This window comes from Misgurnus anguillicaudatus, chromosome 3, assembly GCF_027580225.2.
Source record: "Misgurnus anguillicaudatus chromosome 3, ASM2758022v2, whole genome shotgun sequence".
Classification (NCBI taxonomy): domain Eukaryota; kingdom Metazoa; phylum Chordata; class Actinopteri; order Cypriniformes; family Cobitidae; genus Misgurnus; species Misgurnus anguillicaudatus.
The window spans coordinates 12,174,009-12,195,142 of record NC_073339.2 but is presented as its reverse complement, the minus strand read 5'-3'; the positions used below and the strand labels follow the sequence as shown (position 1 = coordinate 12,195,142).

General features: G+C 36.6%; 1 protein-coding gene and 1 long non-coding RNA gene across 8 annotated transcripts in view; one reads left to right on the top strand and one right to left on the bottom strand.

The window, feature by feature from the left end:
• Positions 1–21,134, bottom strand: part of atp11a (ATPase phospholipid transporting 11A) — a 93,317-nt gene that overhangs the window by 27,949 nt on the left and 44,234 nt on the right. For all 7 annotated transcript variants that reach the window (XM_073861294.1, XM_073861299.1, XM_073861306.1 and 4 more), the window contains exons 10-24: positions 20,815–20,902; positions 20,322–20,472; positions 19,737–19,934; positions 17,490–17,663; positions 16,502–16,668; positions 16,286–16,357; positions 15,623–15,696; positions 12,559–12,657; positions 10,744–10,930; positions 5,550–5,801; positions 5,290–5,470; positions 4,870–4,972; positions 4,590–4,735; positions 2,343–2,402; positions 2,103–2,230 (exon numbers count right to left, since the gene is read on the bottom strand). In XM_073861294.1, the coding sequence (XP_073717395.1) occupies positions 2,103–2,230; positions 2,343–2,402; positions 4,590–4,735; positions 4,870–4,972; positions 5,290–5,470; positions 5,550–5,801; positions 10,744–10,930; positions 12,559–12,657; positions 15,623–15,696; positions 16,286–16,357; positions 16,502–16,668; positions 17,490–17,663; positions 19,737–19,934; positions 20,322–20,472; positions 20,815–20,902 (2,080 nt within the window). The remainder of the gene's footprint in view (positions 1–2,102; positions 2,231–2,342; positions 2,403–4,589; positions 4,736–4,869; positions 4,973–5,289; positions 5,471–5,549; positions 5,802–10,743; positions 10,931–12,558; positions 12,658–15,622; positions 15,697–16,285; positions 16,358–16,501; positions 16,669–17,489; positions 17,664–19,736; positions 19,935–20,321; positions 20,473–20,814; positions 20,903–21,134) is intronic.
• Positions 507–16,678, top strand: LOC129444196 (uncharacterized). Its single transcript, XR_008644342.2, has 4 exons — positions 507–1,018; positions 2,050–2,183; positions 16,277–16,365; positions 16,542–16,678. It is a non-coding gene; the product is annotated as an uncharacterized lncRNA (long non-coding RNA).

Sequence of the window (21,134 nt, the reverse complement as noted above, 5' to 3'; positions counted from 1 at the left end):
CATAAGTTAGCTATTAAATAATTCTATCATCAAATTTTAGTACATCAAACATTGTCTGTCAAAAACCAGGACAAGGTCAGTATAAATAGCCAGAGTGTGGACAGGGATTTATCAGAGGAAGCCGAAGATAGAACATTGTGAATGTGCCATCTAAAAATACACAACCCCTCCCTGTAGACATGATGAGGCACATCATAGACATTAATGTCCCTAAACTCAAACCTGCTCTCACTTTAGCAGTAGGTCACCTAAAAAAATAAAAGTCTGACATTACTGTCCTCATATTGTTCCAAACCCGTACTTTTGGAAAATCTTCAATCAGTTGTGCCTATGGGCTCATTGGGATCACTGCTGTCACTAAAGCTCAGATATCTTTATCGCTTTCAGATTCAAATGGCAAAGTGGATCTCGCTTGTGTCACATCTGTTTATGCCAAATGCAGAATAAGAGCTGAAGCAGTGAAGAAACATAACTCTAGTAGTCTGGACCATAGACTGTAAAAAAAGATGGACGACGCCTGTTCGCTCTCTTCCATTGGTGAAAAGTGAAGCCGGCAGTGTCCCGATATGGCGCTGACATCTTGGGTCTTGAGTCTGCGCAGTAGCGATTTCGGGACCAGTCATGCGCAGTAGTGAGCAGGAAGTGAAGCCGCGAAATCAAAACCCCGCCCTCGCTCTCGTAGAATGCGCATATCACACGATATCACAGCTGTCAATCATGACGTGACACCACCGTTTTTATATCATTAAATAACTAACTAAACACAAACCTATTTTAAAAACAAACATTTGAATATACATCAGCATAATAAAAACTACAGTAAATGACAGAAACCAGCTTCGGAAAAAAGATAATTTAAGTGTAATTAATTTTTTTTGTTGGTCTCAAGTCCCATTGAATAACATGGGGAGGCAGGCTTTATGAGCTATACTGGGACCAGTCACTGGGGGGCGATCGAGACGTTTTGGCTTCACTTTTCAGGGCTTGTGCGGCACGCTTGGTCTGGACTGACATGAAGGTGAGCAAAAAAGTAAAAAACAATTTAAACCTTTAAAGCTTTGACTTAAACAATTAAAATATTAATTAGAAAAAACATTACCAGTAGGAAATTTATGGTTACTTGAGTGAAATGTTTCCTTAAAATCTTTTTGATCTGAAGGCATAAGCTTAAATGTTCAAAATTTGTCAATTTTGTAGACAAAAATATAATTGTGCCAAGATATTTTTTTATTAAAAAAAAACGAATAAAAAATGCATTACTTGGACCATTTAAAGACAGAATGATGCCATTGAAAGCCGAAAATAGATTGGAACTCATTCATCTTCAATAAAAACATGTTTGATAAATTGCCCAAATTTTTTTTGCAAATCCAGGCAAAGCGTGGCTACTTTGTAGATGCTAAAATTTTGACTTAAAGGGATACTCCACTATTTTAAAAATATTCTCATTTTCCAGCTCCCCTAGAGTTAAATATTTGATTTTTACCGTTTTGGAATCCATTCAGCTGATCTGCAGGTCTGGCGGTACCACTTTTAGCATAGCTTAGCATAATCAACTGAATCCGATTAGACCATTAGCACCGCGCTAAAAAAGAGTTTTGATATTTTCCCATCTAAAACTTGACTCCTCCGCAGCTACACTGCGTACCAAGACCAACAGAAAATTAAAAGTTGCGATTTTCTAGGCAGACACGGCTATAAACTATACTCTCATTCTGATGTTATAATCAAGGACTTTGCTGCCGTAATATGGCTGCAGGAGGCGCAATGATATTTCTTAGCAGCCGAAAATAGTCCCCTTAGTAACGTCAAGTGGCAGGGGACTATTTTTGGGCACGTTTTGGAAAACATTTTTCCAAAGATAGATTTGTGTCATTTTATAGCATTATACAACATAATATTATTCTAAAATTTACATTAACTAAATTAAAAAACTAAATGAACTATGTTGTATACTTATCAATAATTTTACTGTGTATATTTTATATATTCATATAATGAAAACCATATCCACACTGTCAGAAATTTAGTTTTTCTTGACATGTCCAGGTGAGGAGGTTCTTGGTAGCACACGGGTTGGGAAAACACTGAGCTGGACTCACCTGTAGAGAGACGGGTCACGTTTGAGGATGTCCATATTGATGTGCTGTTCCATCAGGCTGTACAGGAGGATGGGTAATGAGGTGAAGCTGATATTGTACAGGGTCAGATATGCCGTGTCGTACAGCGGCTGTGAAGGAAAAAAAACAACATATAGTCATATGCCAAAAATAAATTCACAGACGGTTTCATTTCAAATGTAGTGTAAATGTGATTGATCACATTTTGAGATGTATGTTTACCTGCTGAGAGAAGCCACAGAAGAACTGATAGAGAAACTGAGGGAAGATAAAGCACACGTTCTGTGGAGACAAAAGCAAACTTTAAGTACCTGATGATTACTTTCTAATAAGCTACAACCCATCACGCTCCTTAAGATCACAAAAATCTGGACTTCTATGATAGCGAAACCCACCAAAGGAGGTAGGTGTGTGTGTGTGTGTGTGTGTGTGTGTGTGTGTGTGTGTGTGTGTGTGTGTGTGTGAAAACCAGGCGGCTAAAAATAGCATTGCATTAGAGCTGCATTTCCAAGATTGTGTAGGGGTTTAGGCAGAACTCCTGGGAAAACAATATCATCTATACAGTAGACACAAATTTTAAAAAACTTTATTCTGTTTTACGAATGAAGGAAATTTTTATGCTGAAACCGACCTATTATATCCCAATATGCCCATATGACTTTCGTTCCTCCATGAACCACAGGAAGACATATTCAGAAAAATGTTAACACCCCCAATGAATGTGAATAGGGACTGAGGCTGTCATTGGGTCTCATTCACTAAGCTTGCGTACGCACAAATTTGTGCGCGAGATGTACGTACGGATGTTTTCACTAACAAATCGTGATTCAACAAAAAATTTCCTATCAAAATGTCTTCTAAATGTACGCAAAAATTCAAGAAAACATAAAACCACTCGTACACAATAATCACGTATGCTATAATCAAATACTAGACTATAATTATACCGTTTAAAATAATGTTGAGATATAGAATGTACATGATTATATTTTATATTATAATATTTTCTGTATTATATATTATTATACATGATCTATATTATTATTATTATATACATTATATTATACATTATTATAGCCTACTTATTTTTTCTACACATATAAAGAAGATAAATAATGACAAATCGTCAGGCTTTCCTTCCTCACTTTTTTAAACCTCTATATAAAAGTGTCTACTTAATGCCTAATGTAAACGACATGTAAATGTAATGAGAAGTCCAAACGTCAATCACTTGATCTCCTGTCTGTTTCATTTTACATACAGATGCGCGTCTCTGTCATATTAATTAAATGACATATTTGTTAACGCATCCCATACATATTTAATGCTACTCCGGTCGGTGGACAGCACTGGCTTCCTCCTTCGACAGCAAAACCTCCCAAATAAAAAATGCAAAACAAAACGGAACTTTACTGATAATAAATATGATCATAGATTTCTTTTCGAGCTCTTTTACTTCTATGACAAACTGCTCTAAAATTTTCTGTGGACCAGCGCTGTGCAAAGCCCTTATATGGAGCTGGTTTGGGCGTGTTTTATGCAAATTACCAACCTCGTGCACGCGGTCACTCATGCAGAACAGTCCAAATTCACTAACGTAAGAACAAGTATAAGAACAAATTCATGTGTGTGAATTAGGCATAAAGTTTTCGTTAAGTGTGCGTATAAATACGAAAAACGTACACAATTTTAAGTGAATGAGACCCAGTGTCCTTTTGTGTTTTATAGAAGAAAGAAATGTTTGGAACAACATGAAGAGTAAATGAAAATAAAGTTTTTAGGTGAACAATTGAATGAAAACGGTCTTACAGTACAGTACCTAGTTTCTATAGTCCACAACATCCATAAGAATGTCTATGAAAGCATGATTTTCTACATATAACATATAACATATAAGCTATTTACACTGACCAAAATTATAAACGCCCTTATTTTTCATGAGCTGAACTCAAAGATCCAAGACTTTTTCTATTTACACAAAAGGCCTATTTTTTCAAATATTGTTCACAAATCGATAGCAAAAATATGGTGTTCCAGTTCCTGCCAATATCCAGCAACTTCGCACAGCAATTGAAGAGGAGTTGACCAACATTCCACAGGAATCAATCAACATCCCGATTAACATCTATGCAAAGAATTAGTATTGCAAATTTCGGACCCCCCAATACAGTAAAACTGCACATTTTAGAGTGGCCTTTTATTGTGGCCAGCCTAAGGCCCGCCTGTGTAATAATCACGATGCTTAATCAGTATCTTGATATGCCACACCTGTAGGTGAATGGATTATCTGGGCAAAGGAGAAGTGCTCACTAACACAGATTTAGACTGATTTGTGAACAATATTTGAGAGAAATAGGCCTTGTGTACATAGAGAAAGTCTTAGATCTTTGAGTTCAGCTGCGTTTATAATTTCGGTCATATGATATATCCCCTGCACTTTTATAAATCATATCATAGGCTATGGATCACCTTATAAAAGAAGTACTGGACCAGCTCAGCGATTCTGATGTAATAATAGTGTCCGTGAACCAGCAGCATCTTCTTCAGATGTTTGAACTTGGGAATTGCATAGTCACTATTACGTGCTGCCTGACGGCCCTCTTTACCCATAATTCCTAGAGCCAGAAAACCAGTCATTAAGGAATCAATATCAAACATAATTGACAATTATTTTACATGACAGCCCTTGTCAAATGTTTTGCTTAGAGAACATCAGTGAATAAATTTGTTAATGCGAATGTGCGTTCACCTATGCCAACGTGGGCTTCCAGGATCATGCTGACATCATTGGCTCCGTCTCCGATGGCCAGCGTGATGGGATGCTCCTTTGATGCTTTTATCAGCTTCACAATCTGACAAAACATCATGCCATAGGTAAATAAAATATGGCTGCCTCCATGACCTCCATATACTTTATCCTATCTGACTGAAATTTGGCTTTTAGCACATTTGGATCACAGAGTGTTTGCTCAAAACTCAATAATCGTCTTGTAAAACAATCACTTCTTGACTTTACGGTCTCTGGCCTTTCCAGCAACCTTGTGATTGACACTTTTAGTGTATAGTAAAGATTCAGTGTAAATACAGTAGCCTAATGTCTTCATTTGTTGCCAAATGTACTTAGCTTAGCACCCGGCGCTCCCATTAAGCCAATCCAGGAGTATATTACCTGTGCTTTTTGTAAGGGTGCCATACGGCAACAGAGTACAGCGCTGCAGTTCCTGCAGATTTCCAGGAAGATCTCTTTATAGTTTCCTCCATTACCGGTGCCGTCCTGTGATGGTTTCAGTACAGCTGATAGCGTCGCCCCGTCGATGATCAGACCATAGTCCGGACAATCACCAGAGAGTCTGTGAGGACAGAAACGTGTATGTGAAGCTGGCTTGTGTGTGTGTGCATGTGTTCATGTGTATGTTTTACTGCACCCACCCTGAGAACGTATCTCTGGTCATACTGCCATGATGTCGTAAGACGGTTCGGCTCAGATCAAACAGGACATCATGAAGGCTCTGCTCTTCTGTCCGCTTTGTTGTCAGTTCTAGGATCTGTGTACTGCGATGGAAGAGCTTGCTGGCGTAGCATGTGGCTGCTGCAGTTTCCATTTTGTCCCCTGTGAGGACCCATACCTTCATACCGGCCTTATGCAGGGACTCGATTGTGTCGGCCGCTTTGTCCTGCAACCTGACACATAAAAAGGCATGCAACTCTTTAGAAGCAGTTCATTTACACTAGTGACAATAAATGTGATATTGCCTGTGTAAACCCAGTTATTATTTGGGATTTACTGGTTTCTAGATAAAATCATCATACAAAGTGTAAAGAACATTGTTGAAAATTTGACCTTGATATCTTTATTATCGACTGAGTAAGATCATGTCAAAGATTGAAATTAAACTTTGATGCTCTTAATCTCATAATTAGATTATGAAACAGCCTGAATTTCAGAATAGGGGCTCATACACCCGGCGCAATGCAGCGCAAAGCGCGATTCAAGTGTTTTTTGCTAGTTTCGGCCTGGCGCAGTCATCATTTTTAAGTTCAGCGTCACATTGTTTAAATAGCAAATGCATTTGTGCCCATTTGTGCGCCCATGGACGTTCTGGTCTGAAAACGAGGTGTGTTCAGGCGCATTGTTGACGCTTTGTTTTTTTGAGACACCTAAAATAGACTTCGCCATTGACCACCTAAAACTCAGTCTAAAGGTATTGGCGCATTGTTGTTTTTTGTTATTTAAAGAGCGCATTACTAATATGCGCCTATAAACGGGACAATAACGCGCATTTGCTTTATATACGCATGGATGCGCAGCAGCACACAAACGTTTTTTAAAATATGAAAAATTAAAGGATTGAAATCTAAAAGATTTTTAATGAGTCTCTTAGACATGCTTTTTAAAAGGTGCTAATATTGCATTTTTTTTAAATGCTACCCCATGGATTTATTGTATATGATGACTTTGTACCTGTGGATATGGTGCGATGAGAACCTTTTTTAAGTAATATTTCAAAACACTCACACCGCTGTCCCAGTGCTGAAACGTTTCGGCTCTCCACACGTCTGTAAATTCTTTATCTCCTGTTTGTTACAAATAAAGTATTTTTAGAGTACAAACCTTTTTTTGCATATTTGTAAATTCTTTTTTGAGATTACACTGATCATGAAGGTCCATACATATCCATACATTTACAGCAATTAAACACCTGCTAATTTTACTTCCATGACTGAAAGAAAGTGACTTTTAAAGAGAACCAAAGGTTTAAATGCAAAATAATAGTTTCAATACAAATAAAAACAACATCAATCTTAAACAGGTGGTCTTCTTCCTCCGCTTAGTTTTTCAGTTTACAATTTCCACCGTGTAAATAGGAAAGTGGCATGCCACGAGCGCAACTTGCATTTGAAGTGGATGGGTTTACACATTCATTATTCATTACGAGAATAGAAACCACCCTTTTAGACTGTGTGCTAGGCGCACAAACCATTTTTTCTGTTGTTTAATTAGCAAAAGTGGATTCGGACACACCCTTTTAGACTTTGTATTTTATCCCAATGTTTATCTAGTGTTAAAAAACTGAAACAGGAAGTGCTTCTGGACCAGTGTTGTTTACATCTTTTGAAATGGTCTATATATGTTAAGATATGTCAGTACAAGATGTTTTTACATTAAGGCAGCACAAATATGCATTTTAGTCTGAGACTAGGATAAGCCCTGTCTTGGAAACCAGGCCAAAAACTCTTATGATGGTAACTTTTGCCATATATAAATGTTTATATGGTACACCATATACATGTTTTTATATGTTCATGTGATTTATGAAAGACAATGGCATAATTTGAAAATTACAGCTTTGAATTAAACAGCAAGTCTCTACTACCGGGGCAACATGAAGATCAAGAAGTAACAATCCTTTATTCTGTGCGCATTGCTGAAATGAAAGTTAATGGATGGTGCTCTGCATGGCTGGATGGTGAAGAGGTCTTTTACCGCAGTGTAATGTCTCAGTCCACTTCACTCAGTAATTAAGCAGCACAGCAGTTAGGACTCACAGTGCCATACTGCTGCCAGATAATGAAGACTGCACTTCACTCACAGACCAGCCACGCAAGAGGTGACATTCTCTCAAAGACCTTTCATTACACTCCCTATTAAACATACTAATAACATGAAGAGGATTTAACTCTACAACAGTCTATTTGGGTTCAATAAATTACATTCTATTAACTTTCCCTTTTACATTCTGTTTTGGCACCATAGCATGAAAAATCAACCTCATCTAAGATGCATTCATATCAAAGACAATAGCTTTACATACAAAATATAATTCAACTCTAAATGTAAGAGAATAGTGGCATAATATAGATGCAAAGGAATGATACCGTTAGGATCACTTTCCGAGTTTTTTTCAGGTTTTGAACGATTAAATATTGACAGCCATTTAAAATCAATTCAAATTTGAAAGCCTCACACAATTAAAAATGCGAAACTGATATGTTTATAGGCATCGCTCTTAGTGTAAACAGGTCTTTATAGATTTAAGACATTTCTAAATGTATATTGAGCATTATTATTATTATTATTATTATTATTAGGCATTATAGTTACAAAATTATTATTGTTTTTATTATTAGGCATCATATGTTAGTAAGTTATTATTGTTGTTATTATTATTGAGCATTATATTGTTATTAAATTATTATTGTTATTACTATTTGGCATTATATAAGTACTAAATTATTATTGTTGTTATTAAAAAGGCATTATATTGTTACTAAATTATTATTGTTATTATTAAAAAGGCATTATATAAGTACTGAATTATTATTGTTATTATTCAAAAAGGCATTATATAAGTACTAAATTATTACTGTTATTATTATTAGGCATTATATTGTTACAAAATTATTATTGTTATTATTATAAGGCATAATATAAGGACTAAATTATTATTATTATTATTATTATTAGGCATTATATTGTTACAAAATTATTATTGTTATTATTATTAGGCATTTTATAGTTACACAATTATTATTGTTATTATTATTAGGCATTATAATTACTAACTTATTACTGTTATTATTATTAGGCATTATATTGTTACTAAATTATTAATAGTATTATTATTATTATTATTAGGCATGATATTGTTACTAAAATACTACACTGTAAAAAGTACAAGTTGGATTAACTTAAAAATTACTTCAATTGGTAAAATTAAGTTAAATAGATCTACAGTAACTTTCACTTTTTACAGCGTAACATGCACAGGTAGCATTAGGTGTGTTCAACTTCACGGGGCGTTGTGCAGACCGAATGGCGCATGACATCAAGTACAGTGAAAGTCGAAACTCGAAAGCTATCGATCGGTCTACGCAGTACGGAATGACGCTGAAAATATCATTTGTTTGAATATATTGCCACATAAGCCAATACGTTTCCAGTAGATAAGCTCAAGCCACGCCCCTACATTTTCTAATTAAATATTCAGATTGATTTGTAAAAAATAAACACTGCAATGCAAAAACTATTTTTTTTCGGTGATTACCTTTTTGACTATCAATATACCTTCTTATTAATTTAACTTTCAGTATAATGCATGCTTGTAAGTAACCTCATTAATGCAAAAACGAGCTTGTACAGAACACTGATTACTTATCACCATCCCCTGACAAAACCAGATCCCATTCAGGAATCGCTACTTGTTTGCTTAATCTTATTCGTTAAAGCAGTCGACACAGATTGATGTGTTTATTTGTAACATTGGGTTTGACGGCCTCCATAAGTGCATGAACCACAACAGCAGTTCATCAGTGTGGTATCTGCCCGGCCGCTGATTGATTCAAGAGGGGTCTAATTACGTTAGCTCCTCATTATCAGGCGACACTGATGTCTGACGGATGGACTCTATCGATTGGCTGCGCGATTAATGATTACCCAGAATGCTCACGTGTGTATTGAATGCCTGGCCCGTAAATCCACCACACAGCTGCTGGGTCATCGTGGCCGGTTGAGCCAGTTAAAAATCCAATGTGAATATAACTAATGCAAATTCACTCGCAATTACAGTTCAGGAAAATGCTAAATGCACTTTATGAGTGACGTTGGTTGATTTTAACAAAGAGAACTTTTGAATCTGAAGGAATTGGTTTACTAGGACATCACGGTTCAGTACTTCGACACATACATTTTTTTGATGCAGTAGTGGACAGCAGAGACAAGAAATGGGGCCATAATTCTTAGTATTGAAGGGTCTTGTGCATCTACTCAAGTTGACTGATTTTAAGTGATGCTGCAGTAATACCTTGAAGCAGTAATGCTAAACAATGACATAACAATTCATTTGATTTTCGAAAAGAGTTGACGAATCATAGCGACATGACTGAAAGCAAAGTTGAATAAAGAACTTTATGCAAATAAGCAGCTGCTTGATGCATTGACAAGCAAATAAAAATGGGTTTGACATTTCATTTTTCATTCATGCATTTGGCAGAAGCTTTTATTAAAAGCGACTTGCAGTGCATTTAAGCTACAAATTTCTATCAATATGTGTATTCCCCACAAGTCGAACCCATGCGTCCTTGAAAATTTTTCTCATGTCACCATATCCAAAGGCACAAAGGCAACATATACAATAAATCCGTGGGGCAATATTAGGCAATATTAGCACTTTTTAAAAGCAAAAAAATTAAATGCTTAACAGGATACAGGTAAAGCAGCTCTTCTGCCAGCTGATCTCTATACACCTACTAAAGTCAAGTAAACTTCCTCATTAATGTCCAAGAGACTCAATAAAAATGCTTTACATTTTAATCCTTTAAATTTTCATTTTTAAAAAGTGTGTACATCCATGTGTATAATAAGCAAATGCATTTTGTCATCCCATTTATAGGCAAATATTACTAACATGCTCTTTAAATAAAAAAATTTGGGGCCATTGACTTTAGACTAGGTTTTAGTTGGTCAATGGCAAAGTCTATTTTAGTTGCCTCTAAATAGCAACGCACCAAAAATGTGCCTGAACACATAGTTTTCAAGCCAGCACGCCCATGGGGGCACAAATGTGTTTGCAATTTAAACAATGTGAGTAAATGGGATTCGGATTGTCCTGTAATGATCATTTACCTGTCCTCGACAGCCGTGGCTCCCAGCAGTATGAAATCTTTCTCGAGGACATCATAGACTTCAGCCAGTTTCTTGTCGCGATCCTGCAGCGCCAGTTTAGCACCGTTGAGGAGTCGACATGCTTCCTCATACTGCTCATTGCTCAGCTTCTTATACGCCACACAGAGAGTCCGTAAACCCTCCACAGGGGAAATATGTGTAACAAAGTTAAAAGCCACATTAAGTGCCGTTTACATTCATTTACAAAACAAAGCTATTATAATTACCAGAAAACATTCTTTATTCTAATAATACTTGATTTTTAATAAATAATAAATACATTTCTAATAAATAAAAAAGATCTTTAATCTAATAAATGCAGTAGAACTTTATACTAAGAAGACTAATGTATATTTAATATATAACATAGTATACCATTGTATATTATAGTATTTACTTAGAATTATGATTTAGAGTTAAACCCCGTTCCCACCACCAGCGACTTTCGACGTCATTTCACTTTATTTATTATGACTCAACTTGTATACTTAAATGTTCTGATTTCTTTGTATGAATTCAATATTTGGCTTGATGGCTACATCTGGTGGAACTTTTGTGTCAATAGCCCACTTAGAAATCCCCTTACTGATAAAAATGCTGATGTGTCAAATACTTTTTTCCCCGCTGCAGCTTCTCTGTGTTTTAAAATTGAGGGGTGAGCTGTGAACCGAGTTGCCATGTTGCGCCTCCCGAGCCATGTTACGGCAGAAAGTCCTTGATTATTACGCCAGAATGAGAGTATAGTTCCTAGCCATATCTGCCTAGTAAATCCCAACTTTTAATTTTCCGTTTTAGTACACGATGTAACTACAGAAGAGTCTAGTTTTAAATAGGAAAAATATCAAAACTCTTTGGCTATTTTTTTGTGTGATGCTAATGGTCTAATCAGATTCAATGGACCATGCCAAGCCATGCCAAAAGCGCCAGCGCCAGACCCGGAGATCAGCTGAATGGATTCCAAAACGGCAAAAATCAAATGTCCAACTCCAGGGGAGCCGGAAAATGAGCACATTTAAAAAAAAAATGGAGTGTCACTTTAAATCTCAAATGTGCATATTTAATCTTGGTTTATTCGATTTAAGTGGACGGTTGCTAAGTATCAAAGAATAGACGTTTTAATTAAACATTCCCATTATCACTGTTAATAAAACACTGCTGCTTTATGTGAACTGTCAGCTGAGGCTCCTTCACACATTCTTTAGCACAAAGATAGCTTTTTTTGCAACTGAAACCTTTTTACTATGGCTACTGAAGTCATGAATCAGCACTGGTCCCAGTGCAACTAAACCCCAATGTGATGTCATCCCTGACCCAGATCTGCAAGTAGCACAAAGAATTTACACAGAGCTGGGCTGATCTCCGAGATGGGGTTCATTCCTCATGCCCGGGCCGATATTATATTATTTCCCAGCCTAGGATGTCTGATAAATGATCAGTGTCATATTCATTAGATTATAAATAGAAAAATAGAGTACCAAATGACTTCTGGTCCTTCTAATGGCAGTTGTTTTTAACAATCGTTCCTCTAATGAAAGCTAATGATATCAGGGTTGGGGCGTAGTTTAAAAACACATTAATAAAAGACATTCCTTCTCTTTTGCTTTCTCCGTCCTTGCTTCTTCAAGTATGACATTACAAAACGAAAGTTGTTCAAACAATAGTATGCAAGAGATCTTTTGTTCTGCCAAGAATGAGCAAGGTGCGATTGCGGCCTATAAATAGCTTTGCTAAAATAAGAAAGAAGATGAAGATGTTTCTGATTTTTGCTCACCACAGCGTTGTGCTCTACACGGGCTTTGACCTGCTCCACCTTCCCAGAAATCACCCGTGGGAAAATAGAGGAATCTGCACCTTTACAGAACAAGTAGTACTCTCCTACAACAAACAAACAAACAATTATGGATACAGTAAGATGTTAACAACTGGGCAACCAATATGCCATTACTACATTTTGCGCATTCATTTATAATAAGTAAGGGATATTGTATAGCAGCCGGTTGTTAGCCTAGAAACAGCTATTGTTATTGAAATTTTCGAGGGTGCACGATATGGGTCGTCATGTCAAAATATGTTTTCGGTGCGTCATGTAAACCTATGTGCATCACGTGTCATGTCAAAATACATATCTGCTGCAGATGCTTCGAAGGGTTTTATGATACAAGAGACGCTTGGGTGATTCTCACAAAATCCAATGTCCATTCTCACGAAATCCATATTCAGCATCAGAATTTTTAAAAAGCCCAATTTTTTTTTGCACATTTAAGATTAAGTTCTGAACTTAGTATAACCATTATTTTTAGAGGATTTAAAAATATTTCCTATAGAATTATTTACATTTTTTAGATTATCATTATAAAAAATTATTATTACCACAACATGATATTACATTAAATATATGCATTTACAAACTCATGTTTCGTTAATGAGAACTAAAAAGTTGTCTAGGCACTATGACAAACAAAATTTCAATTCTTATCTGGAGAGAAAAAATAAGAACTGCTAACCTGGTAGCCATCTTGAGTGTCACAGTCAATTATGTCCCTTCCAACTATTTTTTTTTTTGAAAATGTTAGTTCATTGAGGACTTAAACAATGAGTGAAAATTGTTGCGGAGTATGGGAAAATTGGTCTTGGACACGTTTATATTCCTTATTATTGTCTCCACATTTACCAATGATCACCAAATACCACATGTTTCTTTACAGTAAATGTTTATAGTATAACATGCACTGAAGCTTTTTATTTTTTAGATTTTTTAATTATAAATATTTCCATATTTCCAAAGAACCCAAATCCAGTCATGGACACGTTGCGGTAATGAAAAATTTCCCCCTTAAATGTGGAAAAAACAACAAAATTGGTTCGTATAATGTCATTTAAAATCATGTGCAAAATAGTACATGAAGAGATGTTTGTAACTGTATTCTTACTTTGCATTTACTTTTTTATCAAAATGTTTCATGACACCTCATAAGTCTAATTTTGCGAGAATCACCCACTTGCGTTTGCCAGATACTCGCTTAATCTCATGTGTAATCAGAGTTTAGTGTTAAGTTAGTGTCTTCTGAGTATTTTGTGGATGTGAGCATCTCTTTTATCATAAACCCTTTTGACGCGTGTGCAGCAGGCATGTATTTTGACAAGACGCATGATGCACATGGTTCACATATTTTAACATGACGAGCAACACACGACACTCCGAACACATATTTTGAATTTGCGCCCCTCTTAAGAGAAGTCACCGGCTGCCAATGTCTCTTAGTACATGGCTAAAGTATTTACCTCATAATTAAGGTAAGGAACATTAAATATTGATAAAAAAAAATTCTATTTGCTCTTTTTTAACAAAAGCAGACCTTCTGCGAGGAAACCCCATTTACTTTTGGTTTTAAGATAAGACATTCAAATGTTATGAACACACTGTTTGGTTTAATCACTTGTAAAATATGATGTCATATGTTATCAAAATACATATTTATATTTAATTTTGTGTAATATTAAACTGTACTTGTCAAATTGATTCGCAGCATCCGGGTTACCGTGTGATATTATTTTTGAGCAGATGATATCTGGGAATAACAAACCTGCAAATGTCACGACTGGCCAATCAGAATAAAGCATTCCAACAAGCCGTGTAATAAAATTACTAATTCATACATATACATATATGTATTTCTAATTCACTTAAAATTGACCCCATTTATTTTGTATTACACATTCTTGGTCTTATTACAAACTAATTATCTTTGCATGTTTGTGTCAGGACTCTGCCATAAGAGTCTTGTTTTATATTTGTTTTATCATGATGGCAGGGTTCTGACAGTCTCTTGTTTTATGTGGAGGCTCATGGCCTTGTGTATTGGGTCATGTGCCTCTGGTGTCTCGTTCCTAGTCCCCGCCCCCTTGTTCTCCTTGTTAATTATTCATTATTGGTTATCCCTCTCACCTGTGTTGCCCTCGTTTAGTTCCCCTATTTAATCTCCTCTTGTCTCTTGTCTTGTGCTGGTTCATTGTGTTCATACGTGTCTTGTTTTGCTGTCTTCATTCAGTTAAATGTTTTCATTAGAGTCTAGTTTATCATGTCAAGTCAGTGTTTGTAAAAGATCATGTTGTATGTAGTTTTGCCCCCACGTGGGCTTTTGTTTTCATGTCTCAGTTAATAAATGTTTGATGTTCACTCCCCGATATCACCTGCGCTTGGGTTCTCTTGTTCCCCGTCTCAAACCCCCAAACAAATCAAATTATTATGACGTGCCCTACGTTAACTGATCCTACATTTTTTCAAGCTCTTCTTCCAATCAAATTGCTCCATTCTGGTAATGCCCATTTTCATGCGCCAAACGGTTGCCATTGGATTAAATATGTTCAACTCCATATTTTTCGTCGGCTCAAATGGGTCATGAATGCCGTTTCATGTTGACTATACTTCCCTAGTAGTTATTCTCGGTTTGTGACTTTTCAAATTATATTTTCAAATTGTTTTTAAATACATAGATTAATATCCAGTCATTTAGTTACCATAGTATGTGACTGCATGTATTTAGGAATCTAACAGATGTCTAAATCCAGTACTCATTTGTATGCTAGCCGCACATACCGGACCCTCAATTTGGACACACACAGTGACTCAGAAATATTCACTGGAATGTGAAATTGTCGCTTGCATTTTTGGTATACGTGTTTGTATGTGTGTGTGTGTTGACTGAACAATACCTTAGGGACAAAATTATCCATAGACGCTACCTAAATCTGACAAGTCTTATGCATCCTCAAAGGCAAAAATGATTCATAAAGTAATATTTTTATTTTGAAAGCAAAGCCAGGAGATTTTTCATCATACCTGTGTTTGATTTTACGATTACGCTCATTCTTCTCCTCACCGAATCAAAGTTCAACACCTCCAACAGTTCAAATCTGCAAATGCATAAACGTGCAAATGAAACATGAATCAATTTCAAATCTAAAGATTAATTGATCTGCAAGATTTACTATACATGACAACCTATATATATCAGAAGAATACGGGGTGATGGAGTTCCTTTGGGATATCATGTTCTCATCTGTAGGACAATGTGTAACTGCACTAATTATGGCTTGTCTTTGTCCCACAAGGACACATACTCACACACTAAGCTTTCCATACTACAACACCTGTCCTTTCACAAACATGGGCAATAAATTTAAGCACGACAATGCTATTTTAATAATATATACATAACACAGTTACATTAATATAATAACCTGCTGAATAAACACGCAGATGATTATACATTACGGAGCATAAACCGGGCCCACTGCTGAGCTTTCTTTCAACACCTCATGTGGCAAAAATGTGTAGCGTGACAAGAAAATGAACAGTAATGGGGATGTTGTATATCAGCTTTGGCATACAGTAAGATTGTGGTTAAGGCTCTTTTCCTATACTGGCAGTGCGCTAACCGCCTGACTTCCTAACACTGTTTCCTGTTGTTCATTGCGCCACGCTGTTTTCCAGATGGCTCACCTCTCCATCTCATCATCTCTGTTAAGGAGCTCCATGTGACTGTCCTTAAGTCGAAGATAAGTGAAGCCCAACCTATGCAGGTGAGAAAAAGCTTTGAGTCCAAAATGCATTATACATTTGAGCTTTTGTGTAAGATATTGGCCCTTAATGGGCTCAGCGTATAAGCAATTCTAGTTTCTGTGTTAGTGTGTGCTTATGTAAGAGATTGTATCTCGCCTCTGCATGCCCTCCACTAACGCAACTTCATCGGGAGAAGATGAGATGTAGAAGGAGGTGGATTTGCCTTGATGGATTCCTCTTTTAATGCCGTCCACCGTCTCCTCTTCCTTCACCTGAACCGTGTGGCACAGACACAGAGCCCGGAAAAACAGCTCCTCGCGCTCCTGATAACACATATGCACCACAGGAGATTAACACTTGCGTACCTGTAGCTCAACTGGAACAGTATTGTGCCAAGGTCATGGGTACAAATCCCAGCAAATGCATTTGGGAAAAACCATCTGCTCAATAAATAAATGTAAATTACATAAGCTTTCCAAGAAAATAACTTCAATACTGATGTTTCATGTAAATAGGTGGATACATTTCATACAACCAGACATTAAAAGTCTCAAAGCCACAAGAGCAGTGAACTTTGATATTAGAGTTTATTATGCACATACACATACACATGCAGTACCATACCAGAGTAGAATTCTAGTTTACAAATTATCCTTAATGGATTTTTACAGTTAATCTGCTGAATTAATTTGTTATCAGTCTGAGCTCATTTATCAAAAAATAAAATTAGGATCCATCCATCACTCCACAAATCCACAGCTAAAATACTTATGCAAAAACCAGTCATCATGGTGAAGTGATGGATGTGTGTAATGAAACTTAACTCGCTACTGATAATACCTCATTCATCCTCTCAAAATGTTGCCTTGCCGTCGAATAATTATAGATTTAATCAAACCTGCACAGCAGCTCCAACATATTTGGACACTTGGGTACGGTTCAAAAGGTATAAATGTCTATACATCAGAACAAGAGACGCTTATTTTTTTAAGATATCGTAGCCTCGCTGCAAAACAATTCACTATAAAAGTTTATTAGGATTCAAATTATACATGACCTTAGCATTATTGTTTTGCATATTAGATTGACGCATTAAAACAAATATATTGAATTATGGTACGAGAAACAACATTTAGTAGCTCACCTTTCCATCTATGCCGGGAGAGGAGTCGATCATGTCCATGCCCTCCGCCCCGGGTAAGATCTGCCCATTGCAGATGGCATGTGGTACGTAAACATGTCCATCCACACAGCATTCCTTCAACTCCATGCTATTTTCTGTCAAAGTTCCAGTTTTGTCTGTGAAGACATATTCAACCTGTAACAGAGAAAGATGATTATTCATCAGATATTTACGTCACATTTAATTGCATACTGACACATTATATACAATCACATGTTGACACACACCACATACAATCACATGTTGACACATCACATTTAAACACATATTGCCAAACGTCACATCCAATCACATGTTGGCACACATGACATCTAATCATATGTTGACAAATCACATCCAATGACATGTTGGCACACATGACATCTATTGAGACAAATCACATTCAATCACATGGTGGCACACATGGCATCCAATCACATGTCGAGACAATCACATTAAATCACAGCGACACACATCACATACAATCACATGTTGAGACCCATCACATCGAATCATATGTTGGCACACATCACATCTAATCACATGCTGAGACAAATCTCATCAAATCACGGCAACACACATTGCATCTAATCGCATGTGACACACATTACAATTAATCACATGTTGAATCACGTTGATACACATCACATCAATCACATATTGACAAACATCACATCTAATTGCAAGGTGACACACATGACATCTAATCACATGCTGACATGCAGCATATAGAATCACATGTCAACATGAGACATATCACATCGAACCACGTCGACAAACCTAAAATCACAAACTGAGAAACATCACATCTAATTGCACGTTGACATGTATCAAATTGAATCACATGTCGACAGACATATCACATCAAATGAAGTCCACACAACACATCAAATCACATATTGACACATATCACATCTAAATCGCACATTGACACACATCACATCTAATCACATGTTGACATGCATCATATCAAGCCACATGTCGGCATGAGACATCACATCGAATCATGTTGATACACATCACATCAAATCATGTTGACATGCATTATATAGAAATCACACGTCGACATGAGATATATCACATCGAATCACGTCCACAGATATAAAATCGCATACTGACAAATATCACATCTAATCGCACGTTGACACACATTACATCTAATCACATGTCGACACGAGACATATCACATTGAATCACGTTGACACTTTACATCAAATCACATATTGACAAACATCACATATATTCGCACGGTGACACATATCACATCTAGTCACATGTTGACATGTATCATATCAAATCACATGCCACCAGGAGACATATCACGTCGACAAACATCACATCAAATCACATGTTGACATGTATCATATTAAATCACATGTCGACATGAGACATATAACATTGAATCACATCGACACATCACATCAAATCACATATTGACACACATCACATCTAATCGCACGGTGACACACATCTCATCTAATCACATGTTGACATGTATCATATCAAATCACATGTCATCAGGAGACATATAACATTGAATCACATCGACACATCACATCAAATCACATATTGACACACATCACATCTAATCGCACGGTGACACACATCACATCTAATCACATGTTGACATGTATCATATCAAATCACATGTCATCAGGAGACATATCACGTCGACAAACATCACATCAAATCACATATTGACACACATCACATCTAAGCGCACGTTGACACACATCACATCTAATCACATGTTGATGTATCATATCAAATCACATGTCGACATGAGACATATAACATTGAATAATGTCGAGTCGACACATCACATCAAATCACATATTGGCAAACATCACATCTAATTGCACGGTGACACACATCACATCTAATCACATGTTGACATGTATCATATCAAATCACATGTCGTCAGGAGACATATCACGTCGACAAACATCACATCAAATCACATATTGACACACATCACATCTAATCGCACGTTGACACACATCACATCTAATCACATGTTGACGTATCATATCAAATCACATGTCATCAGGAGACATATCACGTCGACAAACATCACATCAAATCACATATTGACACACATCACATCTAATCGCACGTTGACACAACTCTCATCAATTTACATATTGACAAATCTAATCACATATTGTCACCACATCGAATCACACATTAAACCACATCACATCAACCCAGCTCAGCGGTTTTTCTCACCTGTCCGAGTTCTTCATTAAGGTCAGACGTATTGACCAGCGGCCTCTCCCCGAGCTCCTCGTCAAACATATCATCGTCCCACAGGATGAAGTAGGAGCCCAGAAACTTCTGCATTTCCACGGTCACGTACATGGACACAGGAATGATGTAGTTGAACAGAACCATAAAGGCTAGGAAATCTGTAAACGCCCGGATTAACTAAAAAAAAAAAAAGGAAAAAGGAATATGATTGTATGTGATTTGCATTGTGCGGATGCATTTTCCTTGTCTGGTTTATACAAATTTTTACAACATTTCATCTCTAAAAAAATCTATAGGGGTTGTAAAGCAAAAAACTCACTGCAGCTGTTCATATGAATAATTAAAAGGAAACATTACTTGCTAAACACTGACTCCTCATTATTTCGATGTCTCAAACCCCAAGAGTTCAACAAACATATAGTACAAGAAAAGAACTGAGGACTCTCCAGAATGCCTCATTAAAAAAAAACATAAAATCTTTTTATATAATAATGAATACATTATGAAAGGTATTTACCAAGCAGTACATATGAAGTATTGCAGCATGTTTAATGTTGTGCTTACTATGTGCCGTTGCCTCTCGGTTTCAGTCTTCTGGTTGTACCAGGGCTCATCATTGTTTGGGTTGGCCTGCCAAACGTACTTCAGCACCGTATTGATCAGAGCTTTACTGATCAGAATGCAAAGATACACAATCAAGTAGGCATTCATAGACCTGCAAGAGAAACAGCAATAAGATGATTCAAGACTATATATATAGTATGCATGGTTTACTTTAAGTGAATTCGGATACATTTTTTTGAGAAATGGGCCATTTTTAAAGTCAATATTTCAACTCTATCCCTCTCCAGGTACTTTTCATTCAATTTTGTGTTTTGTCTACATCATTGTATCTATCTCTCTGACAGAGTTGCACAGTAGACACATGCGAGTGTAATCTGATACAATCAGTACCATGAAATACAGGGAGTCGATGAGCAAACAATTTGCTTTACAATCAGGACACTAAACGCATTATGCTGTACATGCTGACGGTAGCAGCCTGCTGGCGTCTTACTTTTCAACAGCCGAGCGTTTCTGAGACTTTGACTGGTAGTTCAGGGCCATCTTGGTTTCCATACCCGTGTAGATGGCCACAGCGTATAAAAACAAACAGAAAAATAACATTTTGAGATCATCATTTCCTTTAATACAGCGTCTTTATGTTACGATAATGTAAAAGGCGGTGTTACATTACCGAGCTATTTTTGTCCTACCATACAGGCCCATTATGTCATAATGACTCTATTAAAACAAAGTAAAGCTTTCCCGCACTACGAATCCTCACGTGGATAATGTGACATTCACCTCTCTCTCTCTCTTTTCTCTCTCTCTCTC